At 39.9% G+C, this 18,673-nt stretch overlaps 1 protein-coding gene and 2 long non-coding RNA genes across 4 annotated transcripts; 2 read left to right on the top strand and 1 right to left on the bottom strand.

The window, feature by feature from the left end:
• The first annotated feature begins 23 nt into the window (after positions 1 to 23).
• LOC120473985 (uncharacterized) lies at positions 24 to 1,935 on the top strand. The gene is made up of 4 exons (XR_005621707.2): positions 24 to 149; positions 484 to 624; positions 1,063 to 1,109; positions 1,186 to 1,935. It is a non-coding gene; the product is annotated as an uncharacterized LOC120473985 (long non-coding RNA).
• Positions 1,936 to 5,891: 3,956 nt separating this feature from the next.
• Positions 5,892 to 8,886, top strand: LOC120473986 (uncharacterized). Of its 2 annotated transcripts, none has more exons than XR_005621708.2 (4): positions 5,892 to 6,202; positions 6,307 to 6,485; positions 6,946 to 7,010; positions 7,912 to 8,886. It is a non-coding gene; the product is annotated as an uncharacterized LOC120473986 (long non-coding RNA). The 2 variants fall into 2 exon arrangements; XR_016147813.1 differs by having other exon boundaries at positions 6,946 to 7,005.
• A 5,279-nt stretch (positions 8,887 to 14,165) lies between these two features.
• LOC120473981 (uncharacterized) lies at positions 14,166 to 18,650 on the bottom strand. Its single transcript, XM_039664095.2, has 3 exons — positions 18,380 to 18,650; positions 16,479 to 16,595; positions 14,166 to 15,220 (listed from the first exon to the last, which is right to left on the bottom strand). The coding sequence occupies exons 2-3, from the start codon at positions 16,534 to 16,536 to the stop codon at positions 14,406 to 14,408; spliced, it is 873 nt and encodes a 290-aa protein (XP_039520029.2). The 5' UTR covers positions 16,537 to 16,595; positions 18,380 to 18,650; the 3' UTR covers positions 14,166 to 14,405.
• Positions 18,651 to 18,673: the final 23 nt, after the last annotated feature.

Below are 18,673 nucleotides of genomic sequence, written 5' to 3' on the forward strand. Positions count from 1 at the left end.
ATTTACTCAGTCATTTCCTGGTGGATTCTGTGGTTCTCGGCTGTGATTAAAGTCTGAGGTTTCAGTAGCCGTCTTCTCCAAGGGTTTAAATTAAAAAAATATGAACTACGGATTAAAATAATTATAAATATTTCCAGATCTGGATCTAGGTGAGTGTTTTCTGTCGTTTGTTTGGCATTTCTATCGCGTTCAGATAACGTAAATGCATAGCTCTGATTTAAAAAAATCCAACTCTTTATATTACAAATACATTTCAGAATTTGCAGAAAAATTACTTTCTATGTTGCTTTTTTGCTTTGATCTGTAAATGTTTCAACGATCATTGTGCGTTTTTCACTGGAAGCAAGAAAATGTGACTGTTTTTAAGAGTTAACATAATCAATAATCACTCATTTGTGAAAATTTGATTAATTATCCCTGACCAATAAATAGTGAAGAATGAATATATTTTAAAATCCAAAATATTTTCTACATTTATCTCAGATTGTCAATAAGAGAAGATGACAGACGAAGACAAACCTGCGCTGAAGGAAAAAACATTTAACATAAAAGAAAATGCCTGTGGATTGAGAAAACATCTAACTCTGCAGCTGAAAAACAGTATGGACATATATCTACCAAAGTGTAAGAAAGTTTGAGAGGAATTTCAGATTTTAACACAAATATGTGCATGTTTACAATAATAATAACATTTGCACAGTGCAGATATGTATAAGTGAATATTGACTGTTGACCCTTAACTTTTGCTTTTAATATAATTAAATGCATGGAATTTAACAAAAGTGAAATACTCCAATGATAAATCAGATTATATCACATATTAAATCAAATAGTTACTTTTCAATAGGTTTTCACCATACTGATATCATATTATATTATATATTATATACAGATATTGGTTTCTAGACTGTGATTCTAAAGAAAAAAAACAGATCGATAAAAAATGAAGAAATGTCATATTAAGATCATTAAACTCCTCTTGCATCATTATGAATACAGGATGGATTATGATCATGTGACTCTCTCAAACCGTAGCCTGAACTTCTGTTTGTTTGCTTTCAGTCTCTCTTGATCCAGACAGACCTGCGGAGAAAAGAGAAATTCATGAGGTCAGAGTTTCACAGCTCGTAATCATAAAATAAATCTGCATGCGTTTTGATTTCTAACTCTGTGTTTTCTCTTCAGAAAGCGCCAGTTTTTCTCATCAAACTATTGAAGATTTAGAACATCATCTAGAACATCATCTAACATCTAATGTTCTTCACGTCACTTTCAGTCGGTGAATCAGAATGAGACTGGAACACAAAACTATTATTTTCTTCTGAAAATGCTCCTTTTTAAAATGTTTATGCATGGTTATGACTGTACTGTGTATAGGCTATACTTAAACTGATTTTTATTTAATAGTGTGTACACAGCTTTATATATTTTGTCATAATGATCAGACAATTGAACAGGTATAGTTCATGTTGCTCAAACTGTTTAGAGATGCAAAATATTTTCCCTTAAAGGACAAGTTCGGTATTTTACACTTAAAGCCACAGAAACTGAAATTTCTCGGGCCAGCTGCATGTGTCCAAATTGTAATTTTAACCGTTCTATTTCTTTAGAAACGACCTTGAAATAGGGCTTTAAGTGTAAATTACTGAACTTGTCCTTTAAACGTGTCATTACTTTACTTCCGTTTTGAAGGTATTTTTATCTTAAGAACCTCCTGTAACTGGTGTCAAGTGTCTTATTCAAGAGCACAATGATCTCTGTGATTGAGTTGCATCATGAGCACATGGTCAGCAGGGATTTGGATTCTGCTGAACACTTTGTGAAGGTCATGTAAGTGTCAAAGTGTATTTACAACATTAAACTCCGTCTGTTTATACTTGAAAGTGATCTCGGTCCCAAATTTATTCTTTAATGTCTAAATGACCATGTTTATACAATGCGCAAAAAATATTGATCTTAGAACAGCCTACAATATGAAGCACACAAAGAAAATCGTAATTTTAACAGTAACATTTATTTTAAATTAACGCAAAATACATGTTAATTGATTAACAGTATTTACGCTTTGTCACAGTCACCACCTAATGGTCATCATCTCTGTCACCATAATTGTCACTGTTACTGTCATCGTCTCTGTCCCATAGACTGTAAAAAAATATGGACGTAGAATCCGTGACGTCACCCGTAGGTTTCTGAAAATCGTTTTTGAAGCCTATAGTGGGCGGAGCCGGCCGTTGCCATCTTGGCAGTGCGTCACCTCTTGTCACTACTAAGAGGCGAGACGCGGGTGGAGCTGAGGTGCTAATGCTACTGCTCTCACGCTGAAGTGACAGCTGATTGAAAAAGTAAAGCCAATGGTTAAAGTTCATGTTTTTGCCCTTCGAAATATTATAATAGTTAAGACGTAAATAAAAGTGAGACTATTTACTTTACTTTTTTATCAACTTTATTAATCTCACACAAGGGGCAATTAGTTAAGAGCATGTATACAAGTACATAACACAGATCACACACATTTCTCACAACATACAAGCAGTCAACTGTGAATCGTGATGCATTATTATTCTGCTAGTTAGCTTATGCTCTAAGCTTATGCTTGTGACAGTGATTCAAGCAAGATATGTCAGGTGGTATCGGACGTCAAGTTCGTAAAGAGCTGTTTTTGGTCACCTCTCAGTTTCTCCGATGGGTCAAACCAAAGATATTACCTCAGAAGTTAAAGTAAATGAACTAGAAATCCACACTCATTCAAGGGTGTGCATCTATTGCATGGATGGAGAGAAAGTACTGAAATCATCAGACATCCATTAGTGCATATGAGGGAAACAACTGGAAATACAGCGCTGGTCGTTCTCTCAACACGACGGAATCCAACACGACGGCAACTTTAAGGCTTAATATAATTTAAAAGGATGAATTATAAAAAAAATTCACCCCCTCACAGTCGTCATGAAGGGCAAAATTAGCGACATAGACCAAAACAAATATTTGCCACCAGGCAGTGAACATATTTTTTTCTGCTGTGAAGTTAGACATTTTAACTTGGGGGAGATACAGATTTGACTCGCTTTTGCAGCCTGCCTCATGCGGCCACTCGATGATTTGCAGTTTAATTCACTTCCATGTTGTCTTCAAGAGAGAGACGGGGAGGTCGCCCCTTGCTCTGTCCCCAACGTTACCGTCACCTGTTAGTCTTCTTCGTCTGCACTACAGTTCCCAGCATCCTCCTCGGCCTGCGCCGGCAATCATCATCATCACTCACCATCTTCAGCTGTTGTCTTCATTGTTCAGCGGTGTATTTAAGGTCGTCCTTGTTCAAAATTCTGGGTCGGTTACTTTGTTTGTGCTTTGCACGCTGTTTCGTATTATTGGCTTTTGTAAGTTCTGGTTTAAAAACTTTGATATCTTTTATAACAAAGTATTTCGGATTCATATCGAGTTTTTTGGGGTTTCACAACGTTAGAATTTTTTTATCCGATTCCGACACGTTTGTATGCAGATATGGTAACTAGTGAAGATGCCACAACACTACTGACTTCGTGATTGGTAGGTCGGTGGAGAGTGACGCATCAGAACCATAGACTGTAAAAAAAAATGGACGACGCCCCTTCGCTCTTTTCCATCAGAGAGAACTGAAGCCGCCAGTATCGCGATATGGCGCTGACATCTTGGAACTTGAGTCTCGCACTTGCTGTTTTCGGGACCAGACACGCGCAGTCGTGAGCAGGAAGTAAAGCCGCGAAATGAAGACCGCGCCCTCATTCGCGCTGAATCAAACGCAAGCACGTGCCCCGCACTTTCATTAAGTGTCCTTTGTCTGCTTCGTTCTTCTCCAATAATGTCTGCTGATTGCAGAACCTCGTTAAAATAAGGTAAATACAACTACTAACCACATAATCAACATTGGCAACATTGGTCCGTTGGTGCTTCAGTGACTACCTCACACAGAGAACCTGTCAATCACAGCTGTCAATCATGATGTCAGAGCACCGTTTTTATCATCACATAACTAACTAAAAACAAATTTATTTTAAAAACAAACACTTGAAATTACATCAGCGTGATAGAAACTACAGTAAATAACAGAAACTATCTTTGGAAAAAGGATATGTGAAGTGTAATTTTGGTCTCGCGTCCCATTGAGTAACATGGGGAGGCGGGGGTTATGAGCAATACTAGGACCGGTCACAGGGGGGGCGATCGAGACGTTTTGGCTTCACTTTTGAGGGCTTGTGTGGCACGCTTGATCAGAACAAAACACAACTTGACAACATCAACATCAGTCAAGGGCTGGGAAAAGACTTTTTAAAAGACAATATCCTGGCCGGACTACTGTGATATAAGTATTTGAAATGAACATGATTTGTTAATGTCTAGTGACATATCAGGGAAAAGTTATGATTAATTGAAATAAATTTCTTGCATACAGCTCCTTTAAGGCATGAAGAATTGTATATTTAAAGGAAAAAATGTTAATGTAATGTTTAGTAATTTGTAATTTTGGTGATCAAAGATGAGTTTTGAGGCATAAAATGCGGAATTTAAAAAAAGAAAACAGAAATTAACTAAGTAATACTGCAGCACAGTGCAGGTTTCTCACTTTTATTTTATGGTTGAGCTCATGCCTGTCAGCTTACTCTCTCGACTGCTCTCTTGTGTGCACACAAAGAATGTTGATGATTCTGGTTTTACAACAACTAACCTGCACAAAGGTGAATTTCCTCTGCCTGATCAAACGTGCCTCTCAAATTACATCAGGTGACTTTACCAGTTCATTGAAAAGTTTTTCTGTGATTGACTGTGTTTCATGCCACATGCTTAGCTCACTAGATTAGCTAATTTGCCATTTGTATAATTTCAGAGATAACATGTGTTAAATAGTCATAATAATCATAGTCATAAAATAAAGAATTACATGTGAAGAATGATAAAGTGTAGGCTGATCACTTGCACTTTTGTCACTTTGCACTATTTTCCACAATAAAATTTTGAATGGTGCAAATGTTTTCTTAAACTACACCTTCTATGAAACACAAGATCTGTCTATATATACATTTGCATCATCTTCTCATCTTGCATTCCATTTCACAAGATCAAAAATAATGAAGTAGGAAATGGTCAAAATTATTGATTTAATTTTCTTTTATGCCAAAAATCATTAGGATATTGAGTGGAGATCATGTTCCATGGAGATTTTGTATCCAGCACAATCGCGAACAATAAATTAAGAACTTTAAAGGTGATTTTCTCAATGTTTCGTGTTTTTTTTTTGTTTTTTTTTTACCCTCAGATTCCAGATTTACAAATAGTTGTATCTCGGCCAATTATTGTCCAATCCTAACAAACCATACATCATTTGAAATCTTATTTTATAAATCTCAATTTCATAAAATTGCGGTGACTTGTTTTTGTGCTCTAGGGTCACATATTTCAAGTTCAAATGACTTAAGTAAGTAAAACTCTCGACCGGTGTCATCGTGTGTCTGTTCTGATGTGAACAAAAGGGAAAACAATGCTAAATGCAAATAATCAAATGCAAATGAAGATAGTAAAATGCATAGAATTATAACTTTTACAAGTAATGCCAAAACAATCTTTAATTGATGTAATCTAAAAAAAATGCATCTTTTTGAGTATTTTAGCATAGTGCTTGTTCATTGAATGTTGTTTATTCATTTATAACGTTGTATATTTTCATGTTAATCATATTGTTTGTCCTATGCAGGTCATGGAATTATTAATACAATTGAATGGATGATTAATGCTGTGTCTTATTCACATTTGTAAAATACCTGCACGTCATGCAAGAGGCATTAGGCAATCGATGCAGTCATCGTGTCAGAGTAGAAGCTGCAGCTAAAAATAGCTTCTTTCCACCTATTTACTCAAGTTATATTTCCTCAATGTTTCATGTTTGCGTAAATAGGCGGAGCCAAAGATTAAGTAATAAGAGAAGCGAAGAGTTCAAAAATAGGCTTTTTGTTTTATTATCCCTCTTTCTCTCTCGATGAGTTTGTTCTGTTTTCTCGGAGCTCTTGTTCGGTTCTGGTCAGGATTAAGTACAGGATTCTCTCACACACACACACACACACACACACATATACACACACACACACACACGCGAACAGTCGCACACACAGAAAGAGAGAACTAATGTGGATATTTCTGCTCTTCATCGATTTACTTTTACAGTCAACAGAAGGTGAATAAAACACATCTTTATGCATTTCGTAAAGCTGAGTTTAAAATGTGAGATTACTTAAATATTGCGGTTGAAGTGAATGTCACATGCCAATCATTGCGCAGGACACTGTGGAGGGAAGGCAGGTGAGAGGGATCACATCTGGAGTATCAGACCCTGCAGAAGAGATAAAGTCTGAAACGAGAGATGGAAAACCGAAATAAGGACTCAAAAATCAATGAATCATGGGAGAAATGTGTACTGAAGCTTATTCGCAGAGAAAGCATGCCGCAAAAACCAAACAGTGAGTATTTTATTTGCAATTGTGTTTGGTTCTTTTAACAATTTATTTTCATTGAATGTTCATCCAGGAGGATGAATATTCATGCAGCACGATGTTATAAAGTAAATGCAAACCATTGTAAATATTTTAAAAAGTATATAGTTGTGGACAACTTGCCCCAATTAAAATGTGACAGCATTTGAATGATGATCGCACTAAACCCTTATGTTGTCTAAATGTGTGTATTTTGCTGTTTTCAATTTAGTTTCGATGACTGAAATTCACAAGAATTATCCTAATTTAAAATACAGTTTTAATATAAAACTACAGCGAAAGCATGTTCGTCATTGGCTTTTAATTGAAAACCGGAATTTACTGAAATGTTTACTTGAAATACAGACCCTGTGACAACTAGCCCCAGTTTTTCTTTCCTTTATAGAGTTTATAAAGACATACATCTTTTTTATTATTATTATTCCAGTGTGTCTGGATGCAGCCGGACCGGTAGAGTTTCATTGTGCTGAATCAGAGACAGTCACAGGTGAGGTGAGAGATTCACAGATAATCTACAAAGAAAGAGAGACCACTGATGTGTGGTACTGAAATCTGAGCGAAATGTGTTTTTGGCTTTTAACCATTAGGAATAACCTAACAATCCTAGCAACTGCATAAGAATACCATAGCAACCACCCATAACATCTTAGCAACCCCATAGAAACTACAACCACCCAGAATATATCTCAGCAAAAGTCAAGTCACCTTTATCGCTTTATAAAATACAGATTGTTTCAAAGCAGCTTTACAAGGATAAACAGGAAAATATTTATGCAATTATTAAATCAGAATCCAATTCTGCTGTAAAGCAGCTTTAAAAAAACAATAGTGTGGTCAGCTGAGGTCAGTTCAATACTGGAGTAGTTAATAAATTATGAAATAACTTCAAGTCAGCCATGAAGCAGTTTTGTAGAAAACAGTGATGTCATTGTAAAGCTCAGTTCAGTTCAGTTCACCCAACAGTGTCAGTGCAGTCAGATCAATAATATTGCTGAATATTATGTGTCTGCAACTAAGCGAGCCACAAGCAAGAGTGGCATGGAAGCCAAACTCCAACGGCGACAGGAATTGAGCCAAAAATAAACACCATAGAAATCATCTATAATACCTTAGCAACTACATAGCACCACCCACAAGACAATAGAAACCAGCTAGAACACAACTACATATAGCAACACCGTCGAAATTGCCCGGAAACCCATAGCAACACCCTAGCAACCATCCTGAACACCCCAGGAAATAGCAAGATAAAACCTTCAAAATTCAAGCTTTCAAAACGAATTCAAACTGTTTGGCCTGGGTTTCTCAAGCAAACATTTTGTTTGTATAAACAACTTTTTGATCTTGTTATAGTGTATTGTTATATTTATTGCTGTCTTTTTTTTCTCTTTAGATTACTACTGTACATCCAGCTTTTTTGAGCTTTCTTTAGCTCTTATTCAGCAGTGAGTGACGTCACAGTGTGTCTCCATCTGCTGGACAGAGTCCTGTAACGCAAGAGGATGCTTAAAGTCCCCGTGAAATCAAAATTGAACCTATTTACTTTGTTATCGCATATTACAAGTCTTGTGGTGAACAATTAATCCGTGCAAGTAAATATATATTAAAAAAATGTTTTACCTTGGTAATCTTTAATCAAAATCTGAAAAGTTACTTCCGGTCTGGAATGGTTTCTTTTTCTGATGACGTAGGTTTCACAGTTTGGGTGGGGAAACGCTTAACCATTCCCCTGTCCCCTCAAACCGTTAGTTTACTATGAGCGAGAGATGGAGAGGAGGAGCGCTAGAGTAAAACCCTGCCCTCTGTTCAATATTCCGTTTCACTTGGAAATACGTCACAGCACTGGAGAAAAATCGTTTGCAACTTCCGGTTCACGGGGACTTTAAGCCTTGAGTGGTTGTTTTAAACCAATGGCAGCAGCGTATCTTACAGTAAATCCATGTAAAACACTGTACAGTATGAAGGTTGTCAGTTTACTGAAATGTGATATTTTACCTAGACTGGCATCTCTGTCTACATCTCTGTCCTTTTGCTTTTCTATCATGGAGGATCTTCAGCAGGTTGATCTGAATGTGTAGTTCAGTATGAAGACATTTCACTAGCACTTCGAACCTTATTAACATGTTCTCATGATTTTACATCATTTTAGGGGTTCTGGGAAAAGTTCTTTACAATATAATTTGTATATTGTTTTTTTTTTTTATACATATAAAATATAAGACCTCTGTGAGGTCCTCTGTGAGGTTACACCTAATGGTTTGTGTCTGTCTTCGCTTTGTGCTTCTGTGGTTTTATATAATTACGTTTGAAAAATGAATAAGAACCCTGTTCTGCAGATATAGAGGATCCCGAATACGATAGGTTTTTATAAAAAAGGTCTGTAGTGAACACAAGATATTTTCTCATTTTATTCTATGCTATAAAATATTTCAATAACACCTGCTTTTTAATTTATTAAAGGGGTGGTTCAGAATTTTCAGCCCATTCTCATCCCAAGACATCATATAACTGACACTTTTGACCATACGTCAATATCCGACGTTTTAGGGTACCCTAGGGTATCTAATCCTAACCCTACTCCAGACCTAAACCTACCTGCCTCATCTAACTGATGCTAAAGGTAAAGCGTCAGTTGGATGACGCCCTAGGATTGTTAAAGGGTTAAAGGGTCATCTAACTGTTAAAGGATACCCTAAAACGTTGGATGTTGACGTATGGTCAAAAGCGTCAGTTAGATGACATCTTGGGATGAGAATGTGTTGGAATTTTGGACATCAAGCGTCATTTCCAAGTTAGCCTTACTGTTATTTATCAGTGGAGACAGTTTAAAAAGCTAGCCTGCCATTAAAAACAGTTTTACCCACTCCACAGTTCACCAACAGCACATCATATATAATGTCAGACTATCGATATAAATGTCTATCGGGAGAATAATGTTAGAAATCAAACCACCCTTTCATTGCATTGCAATAGTTATACTTTGTTCTCTTTCATCATCTCGTGTTCGAGATTCACCTGTGTGAAGGGCATCGGTACCGGACCTCTGCAGAAGCATCCAATTGCACCAAGTCTGGCTAGACAGACAGAAGCGCGCAGCCAATGCCCGGTGATGCCACACCCCCTCACCTACGGGCATATAACAGCTGGGCGCGCTGCTATTCCTCAGTTGACATTCGCTTCTCGCGATCTCTGTACTGACACAGTTCGGTTGGATTAACGTTACGCTGCTCACTTTGGAGTCTACAGGAGGACATATTGCCATATCAGCCTCCGCCAGACGTGAGTGACAGTCGTTTCTTCAGCCTATCCGCTGTGTATTTTGCATCCGGAGCCGCCGAGCTCTCACTCTCCTTCACCTGCTCCTCCTTACATGGCTGCCCGCCACAGATTTTCAGAGTTCTTCACCGCTAGCCCACCCATGGCTATGTGACCGTCTAAACAGCCGCTTCCCCCTGGGAACAGTCTATCACGACGAGCCCGGCAGCGTGTGGTGCTCATCGCTGCTAAGGACCCTCTCGTCCTGCGCGGTCCATTTGGGCTTAACACGCTCAAGAAGGTTTGGAGAACCCGGAGAATTGGGGTCATTGTAATTGCTGCCCATGTAGCTTTTACTAAGCCGGCTTTTAGTTGCACTATCCAGCGCACCGTGCTTGGCATTTCTTACTCGGATGGGGGACACGCTAGGATGACGCGCTAGCGGGGAACTCCCAGAGTGCCACCAATAAAATATAAGGGTGGTCTTCAGCCCAATCCGCATTGCCTGATGAGGACATCTTCGCGGGAAAACCTCGCTCTCGTTGACGAACCGGTCGGTTCCAGCAACGAGGATGACGTGGTCTTTTTGACGTTCCCTAGGCTAGCGCTCACGCGGTTTTGCCTCAGTCCATCCTCCTGGAAGTTTGTGACGAACGGCCGTTCATCTCAACATTGTGTGGCCAGCCCCATAGAGTGCCACCAGGATAGGAATATTTACAACGTGTAAGCGCGGGGACCACCGCCCAGTCTGAGGAAACAACTCTTAATACGTTTTTTCCAGTGTTCGCGAAGCTGTTAACACTGTCTCTGTTAACCCCTGTTAACCCCTTGCTGTTAACCCCTTGATGTGTTACTATTACGTGTTGAGGTTTTCTATTTATGCCTTCCTAGGAAGGCGGCCCCTAACGCTAGCAGCCCGCCTGTTGTTCGACCACTGGGAGCCTCGAGCCCGCGTTTATGGGCCACGAGCCCTCCGTATTCTCCCGGTCCCGGAACCCTTGTCCAAAAGACACGGGGTCTCCCTCAGACAGTCGGGTAATCCCGTCTCGTGGCTGCCAAGCTACAGCGGGCTGTCGTGAGGAAAAGTATGTAGCAGTGTTAACACACCGCACACACTTGGTTCCCCTCACCCAGTTATTAAAGGCTTCGGCCCCAGTGTTTCCCAACACAAAACACACACTATTATTAAACTAATCAAATGAATTCGTGCAGATTTTTTATATCTGTCAACATAAAGAGCAAATCTCTCTGATCCCATGTATGTCACCCCGAGTCCACCCTAAAGATGGCGCCATTGCCTCAACCACAAATCAACCAGCTGGGCTCACACAGCTCAGTTGCGGCTGCATAGCCCATGCGTTCTTAGTGGACGTTGTGTGATGAAGGCTTCGGTCCTTGTGTATCCCAACACATAACTAAATACACTTTTAAACAAACTATTCATATATATCCTCGCTCCGTAGATATTATTTTCTGCCTGCACTTGAGACTGCCCAGTTCATGTGTTCAGGAGATGTGTGTTTTCCCCCATTTTCAGGGGGCTCCTTGTGGGTGAAAGTTTAGCACAGTGTACACCACACTATGTTTGCCCAGTTCACCACACTATGTTTGCCCAGTTCACACAGTGTTACACAAAACACACTAAGTTACGAATCAAATATTCGTTTTGGAGAGAAGACCTCTCTCCACAAAAACTGCCATTGTTCTATGTTCTTCTCTCCAAGGGACATGGACGCCCCTCGGGGTAGACGCACTGGCCCACCCATGGCCCAGAGTACTCCTGTATGCTTTTCCTCCCCTGTGCCTGATAATTCACACATTGGCCAGGGTGAGAGAGCAGGGCCTGTAACTCATTCTGATAGCACCCAGGTGGCCCAAAGCACCGTGGCTGGCGGAGATAATTCCTCTGTTATACTCCGAGCCGTGGCGCCTTCCCGTTCGCACGGACCTATTGTCCCTAGCCAACAGGAAGACTTACCACCCCCACCCGGACAGGGTGGCTCTCTGGGCCTGGCCCGTGAGAGGACGAACCTGAACGCACTTGGGCTTTCGCCATGTGTGGTCGCCATTATTCAGTATGCCGGGCCGTCTCTACACGGCCCTTATATGGCTGTAAGTGGCAAGTGTTCGAAGGGTGGTGCGATGGACGCGGTCTCACATCTTATCAGTGCTCAGTTCCAGACATTTTGTGTTTCCTTCAAGACCTCATGGAAAAAGGCAGGTCCTTTTCTACCATTAAGGTCTACTTAGCTGTGATTTCAGCCTGTCATGTGATTTTTGAGGGCTCGACTGTTGGGCAGCACCCTCTATTCCGTAGTTTTATGAAGGGTGTACACCGCTCTTTACCAGTCATCAGCAGAACTGTCCTGGAGTGGGACCTCTCCATGGTGCTGGGAGCACTGTCTCAATATCCTTTTGAGCCTCTGGAAAGTATTTCCCTTAAGCTTCTGTCCTCCAAGACAGCTTCGCTCTTGGCCTTGGCATCTGCCAAACGTGTTAGTGAGCTACATTCACTCTCGGTTCATCCCTTGTGCTCTAGTTCTCCCTCAGTGGAGATAAGGTTTCCCTTAAGCCTAACCCGGCCTTCATGCTGGTGTCATGCAAAAGTGCTTCCCTGCATTCACTTCAGAGGTGTTGGAGCTGTCCGCCTTTCACCCTCCACCTTTTACCTCTCTAGAGGATCAGAGTGAATGTGTCCAGTCTTTGCTTATAGGCATATGACCAGAACCAACGCCTTCCGGAAGAGCAACCAGCTCTTTGTTTCATGGGCCCCCTGCACAGAGGGAGTTCCATTTCGAAGCAATGTCTCTCACATTGGGTTGTGGACGCTATAGCTGTGGCTTACGAAGCAAATGGAGTGCAGCCCCAAGGGGCATCAGAGCTCATTCCACAAGGGACTTAGCCGCCTCTTGGGCTCTGTTTAGGGGAGTGTCACTGCAGGACATCTGCTCCGCTGCCAGTTGGGCTTCTCCTCATACCTTTTGTGCGTTACTACCGGCTGGATGTCACCAGTACCTCGGTAGAACATCCGATTTTAGGGGTGAGGTCTTCTTAGCTCCTCCCTGTAACCCTGTTGGACAATACCAATAAGATTCCTGTCATGTTGATTCCTGTCACCAAACATTTACCTCCCCTTTTGGGTATAGGTTATATGCCTTGGTGGGTTGGGGTTACTATCATGTATGTGTCTCATGCATGTTTCATGTCCTGCTTGTCCACAGTAGTTAGGTGTGGCTTCACCTTTGCAAGCTCATGATTAATAGACGTGTCAGGCACCGCCTCCCTGAGGTGACCGTCTTTCTCTGCCCTTCAGAACCTCACTGTGAGTGTATTGGGCAATCGGGGAGCTGTCCATGTCTCTCCCATAGGTGGATCTCAAATACGAGATGATGAAAGAGAACAACAGGTTACTATCGTAACCCCAGTTCTCTGAAAAATCGAGTGGAGAGATCCACCAGCTTTGCCCCACTTGCCGCACGAGAAGCGAATATACTTACTGAGGAATAGCAGCGCGCCCAGCTGTTATATGCCCGTAGGCGAGGGGGTGTGGCATCACTGGGCATTGGCTGCGTGCTTCTGTCTGTCTAGCCAGACTTGGTGCAATTGGATGCTTCTGCAGAGGTCAGGTACGGATGCCCTTCCCATAGGTGGATCTCTCCACTCGATGTTTCAGAGAACCGGGGTTACGATAGTAACCTATTGTTCCCTGTATTTATTAGCGCAGTCTACAGCAGCAGCGGAGTGATATGTAGTTAAACACATTTTTAGTTAATTGTATGTGATTTTTCAGCCATTTTGCCTAAATTCATCTTTAAATGTCTTCAATTGCTCCTTGCTGCAGTTGGTCTGACACATGTTGGCATGTCTTGTCGTCTGATTGTGCTTGGCCCCGTTAATTGCTGCTTGCAGCTATATTTATTTTTATTTTTAATATGACAGATTGTTTCGCTAGATAAGACCCTATTCCTCACCTAGACTGAAATAAACACTGAATTATATTTATTATAAAATGTCAAATGTTTGTAACTCCTCCGGTTTGTAACTCCGTCGTCGCTCCTCCGGTTATGCTTCCGCTCCTCTGTGAGAGATACGAGACCGGTGCGTGCAGGGGTCGCTCATCAGCAATCACGCCAACGGCCTGGAGAAATTCTTCAACTGCCCTCGGGCTCAGCCCGCTCGCCACAAAGTTGTTTGTGATAGGGATGATATTTGATTTGATATTTGACTATTTTGATATTGTTTCACACATGCCTCATATCTCCAATGAAAATAATTAAACTCCTCAAAGACTCCCCTTCATAATTTGATGGCAACACACTAGTTTTCTGAAATATTATTTTATCTGTATATGAGATGACCACGCACTGCTTTGAGCGATGACACTGACACGAGTATTTTCACATTGTTGCTTTACTGTTCAGTTCATCTTGTATACAGTGACACTCAGGGTTTACTGCACATATGCAACAAAACAGAGGATCAATACAGGTGTCGCGAAGAACAACACGTGCTACACTTACAATGCAAAAAAAATAACCTTTCTCCTAATTTTAAATTAACTTACTATGTTTAAGGTAATTCCATCTTTTGCTTAATCTGAATACCAAATCAAGTCATGGATCTGAACATTGCTCACTTAAACACTTTCAGGCAAAGTTTTTTCTTATGTCGTTGTAGATTAGATAATAGGCTGAAACTTTTCCCACATGAAGAGCACTGGTGTGGTTTCTCTCCAGTATGAACTCTCTCATGATCTTTCAGGTTTCCTGACTGAGAGAAACTCTTTCCACAGTGTGAACACTTGTACGGTTTCTCTCCAGTGTGAACTCTCTGGTGTCTTTTTAAGTTGCTGGAAAGAATAAAGCTCTTTCCACAGTCAAAGCACATATAAGGTCTCATACCAGTATGAATACGCTCATGTAGTTTTAAAGATTCAAGTTGTGAAAAACTCTTTCCACAAACAGAGCAAAAGTGAGGCTTCACATCAGTATGCGTTTTAAGGTGTCTTCTTAAGCTTGATTTCACAACAAATGTATGATCACACTGATCACAGCTGAATGATCTCACTCCAGAGTGACGGTGCAGATGAGTGTTGAGATTATTTTTGCGACTGAAACTCTTTCCACACTGAGAGCATGTATAAGGCTTTTCTCCACTGTGAATCCTCATGTGATCATTTAGGTGTCCATTATGTCTGTAACTCTTTCCACACTGAGTGCATGTATAAGGCTTTTCTCCAGTGTGAATCTTAATGTGTGTGTTCAGGTTTGATTTAGATAGGAAACTCTTTCCGCACTCAGAACAAGTTAAAGATCTTTCGACTCCACATTTTTCAGCTTGCTTGAAACTTTTTTCAGTCTTTGAAACAACTGCATTTCCATCTTCATTTGTGAAATGATGAGGTTTTTGAAACTGATGCTGTTTGTCTTCATTCACTTCGATCAGGTCTAAAATACATAAATGAAATTCCCATAATTCAATAAAAGGATACATGAGAAACACAAGTAGATATTGTTCAAAATCTCAATTTTGCACAAATCCAGTCTACTTCTGAGTCTACTAGAATCTAGATTTAGATTAGGGATGTCAATTTTCACAAATTCCCATGATCAATCATTGTTTAAATTAACGATCAATGAATCAATTAATCATTAGCATCAATAGCATTACAGGGTCTGCAAATGCTGCTCAAAAAGCTATCACCAAATTAATAAGAATGTTTTTTTTTTATCTAAATAAAGGGTTAGTAGGATTTGTTCCAAATCCTACTAAATAATTAATTTAATTTATCAATCACATCAAAAAATTTCCAAATCATTTGGAATTTTTTTGATGTGATTGATAAATTAAATTAATTATTTAATATATAAATATAATGACAGATACACCAATGCCAATTGTCACCAATGCCGCCTCAGATGCGTGCTTTTCAGAACGTGACTGTTGTGGACGTGCTGGAACAACGCACTGAAAACGGCAACTAAACCCAATGAATTCAAAACCATTTAATAAAATAGTGTTCTCATGTTATGTAATATGACAGTCCCAAATTAATCATCGTTATTATTAGTCATGCATTCTGCTTGAGCCGAGCCACGCGCTGAGTGAATAACCGTTGAGCAGCTTGTTAGCGTTTATTTATTTAACTAAAAAAACAATCCTATTTGATATTAATCAGATATAAAAAATAAACATAATATTGCTAAATTATATCTGCACAAAATGACGTGAATGCACAAGTGAAGTTACGTGCCATTCAGAATGCAGGCTGATCTCATGAAGTAGCGTGAGTATGACACGCCAATTCGTATTTCCATTTTTGGCGTGCTATCAAGACGCATAATCGCCTTTCAGCGTGTTTATGAAATAGGCTCATATTACCACTCCCCCAGAGTTGGGTTTTACCGTTTTCGAATCCATTCAGCCAATTTCTGATATTTAGAAGAAAATCAGTAACCAGACAGTTTCTGGTCTCATTGACTTCCACAGTATATTTTTTCCTACTATGGAAGTAAATGAGACCAGAAACTGTCTGGTTACTGATATTCTTCTAAATATCAAAAAATCGGCTGAATGGATTTGAAAACTGTAAAACTCAACTGTTTAACTCTGGGGGAGTGGTAATATGAGCCTATTTCCAAAAAAGTGGAGTATCCCTTTAATGTTCCTTATCAGTCATTAAAGAGAACGAAGGAAAACACCAACCTATTTGTTCCTCTGTATCTTCATCTTTTATTCTGCAGGGTTCTTCCTTAATCTCCATCTTTACAATAGTATGTCTGTAGTTTCTCCTGGAGTAATTCCTCCTGCTTGCTTCTTCTCCTGTGGGAAGATGGGAATATTCCCCAGCATTTAAACTCTGAACGGCTGTGGGAGCTTCACTGACTGAAGGAGTGAATTGTGGTCATTGTTGCTCATTTAGCAGATGATCATCACACTTACAATCTCTCGAGATCCAGCTTTAAAGAGAACTGGAGTAATATATATTTATATATAAACTGGAGTAATATATATTTAGCCATTAACAATATTTTGAGACAAATTGTGATAAAATAACTTACGCATCTATGAAGCACTAACTGGAAGTCAGGGGGAGATCAGAGGAGGAACAATGGGCAGAGGAGAGAAGTAACGGTATTGTTGTGGTGTCAAGAAAACCAGTGGCGAATAGGGCAAGTGACTTGGTGAGTTCATGTAAGTTAGCACCGTGGCTAACGCTGGTTCATCTACCATATGGCTAGTACCTTGGTGTTTTGTAATAAATCTGCTTTAGCAAACATACGTTCGACCTTTGTTCTTGATTAAACATCCATTTAGATTGTCTTAATTTAAGCTAGCAACGTTTTGTCTTCTCATATTCTACGCTGACAGTGATAATGCAGCTGGATAGCACTATCTACATTGACTAATGACCATGCAATAACAACAAAAAAACAATGACAATACCTAAGCTACAATAACAGCAGTGTAATGGCACTTTTCCACTGCATGGCTTGTTTTTCCTAGAAGGAAAATTATGGACACGATGTCCTCCTGACAGGCTGGAATTCGTGCAACCAGGACAAACACAATAATTTACCATTATGGCTTCTCTAAAACTCTCTGTCTCTCACTACTGCTCTAACTACATCAACACCCAACAATGAAAAAGCGGACCGCAAGCTCTTTAATTTGCCTCGGCGTTTGAAAGGCGTATTCCAGAGCCTAGCGCATTTTTTATCAAAATCTCTACATCAAATGAGATTTCATTAAAGTTCCCGTGAAATCAAAATTGAACCTATTTACTTTGTTAGCGCATATTACTAGTCTTGTGGTGAACAATTAATCCGTGCAAGTGAATATATAATAAAAAAATGTTTTACCTTAGTAATCTTTAATCAAAATCTGAAAAGTTACTTCCGGTCTGAAACGGTTTCTTTTTCTGATGACGTAGGTTTCACAGTTTGGGTGGGGAAACGCTTAACCACTCCCCTGTCCCCTCAAACCGTTAGTTTACTATGAGCGAGAGATGGAGAGGAGGAGCGCTAGAGTAAAACCCTGCCCTCTGTTCAATATTCCGTTTCACTTGGAAATACGTCACAGCACTGGAGAAAAATCGTTTGCAACGTCCGGTTCACAGGGACTTTAATAATTTCTACATATGTATTTTTAAAAGACCTCTGCAGATAATTTAAAGTATTAATTCAGAAATAAATTCAACCTGCATGTTGCTCTTTAAGTGAATTAAGGGTTTATTGCTGTAATCATGTGGGCAAAATAGAGACAAAGTAATTGTTTGCCATTCAGATTAGATTTACCTAAAACTATTTCTTTCACCAAAGACTGTAGCATAATTTCCAGCAGCACATTTAGATATTAGCACATTTAAATATTTTAAAGTTTAATTTTGGCAGACATAATTGTCTATTAGCCTGTTTTTGAACTCTTAAAATAGTTGTCTCGAGACGCTGCCAAGCTCCATATTTAAAGTGAGAATAAGATAGACCGTTTCATGTCAACGTTAGATGCATAGAGAGTGAAAGAAGGTTAGATGTTGTAACACTTTACATAGAGGGGAGCGGATAGATTGCCTGAATTGTTGTAGCCAAATGTAAGCAAACACTCACCTGATATTCCACAGTGGTTATTTAGGCTATTATCAGCTTCGTATCCCACGCACACACTGGGCAGTTTGCCAAACACTCCAGTAACAACTGCGCGTTATTAAATAGAAATAGAACAGGGAAAGAACAACAGAAATATAAAATATGATTTACACATATATACGCGATGATCACAGCTCGCGCTCCTCCTACCAACTCAATATTATTATGAAGCTGCAGACTCTGAGCCTGCATCTGCATCGACAGTCCCCCACCCAGAGTTCCGCATTCTCAGACCCCTCGTTTTTCGAGACAGCG

Source organism: Pimephales promelas, chromosome 19 (genome assembly GCF_988280905.1).
Source record: "Pimephales promelas chromosome 19, fPimPro1.hap1.1, whole genome shotgun sequence".
Classification (NCBI taxonomy): Eukaryota; Metazoa; Chordata; class Actinopteri; order Cypriniformes; family Leuciscidae; genus Pimephales; species Pimephales promelas.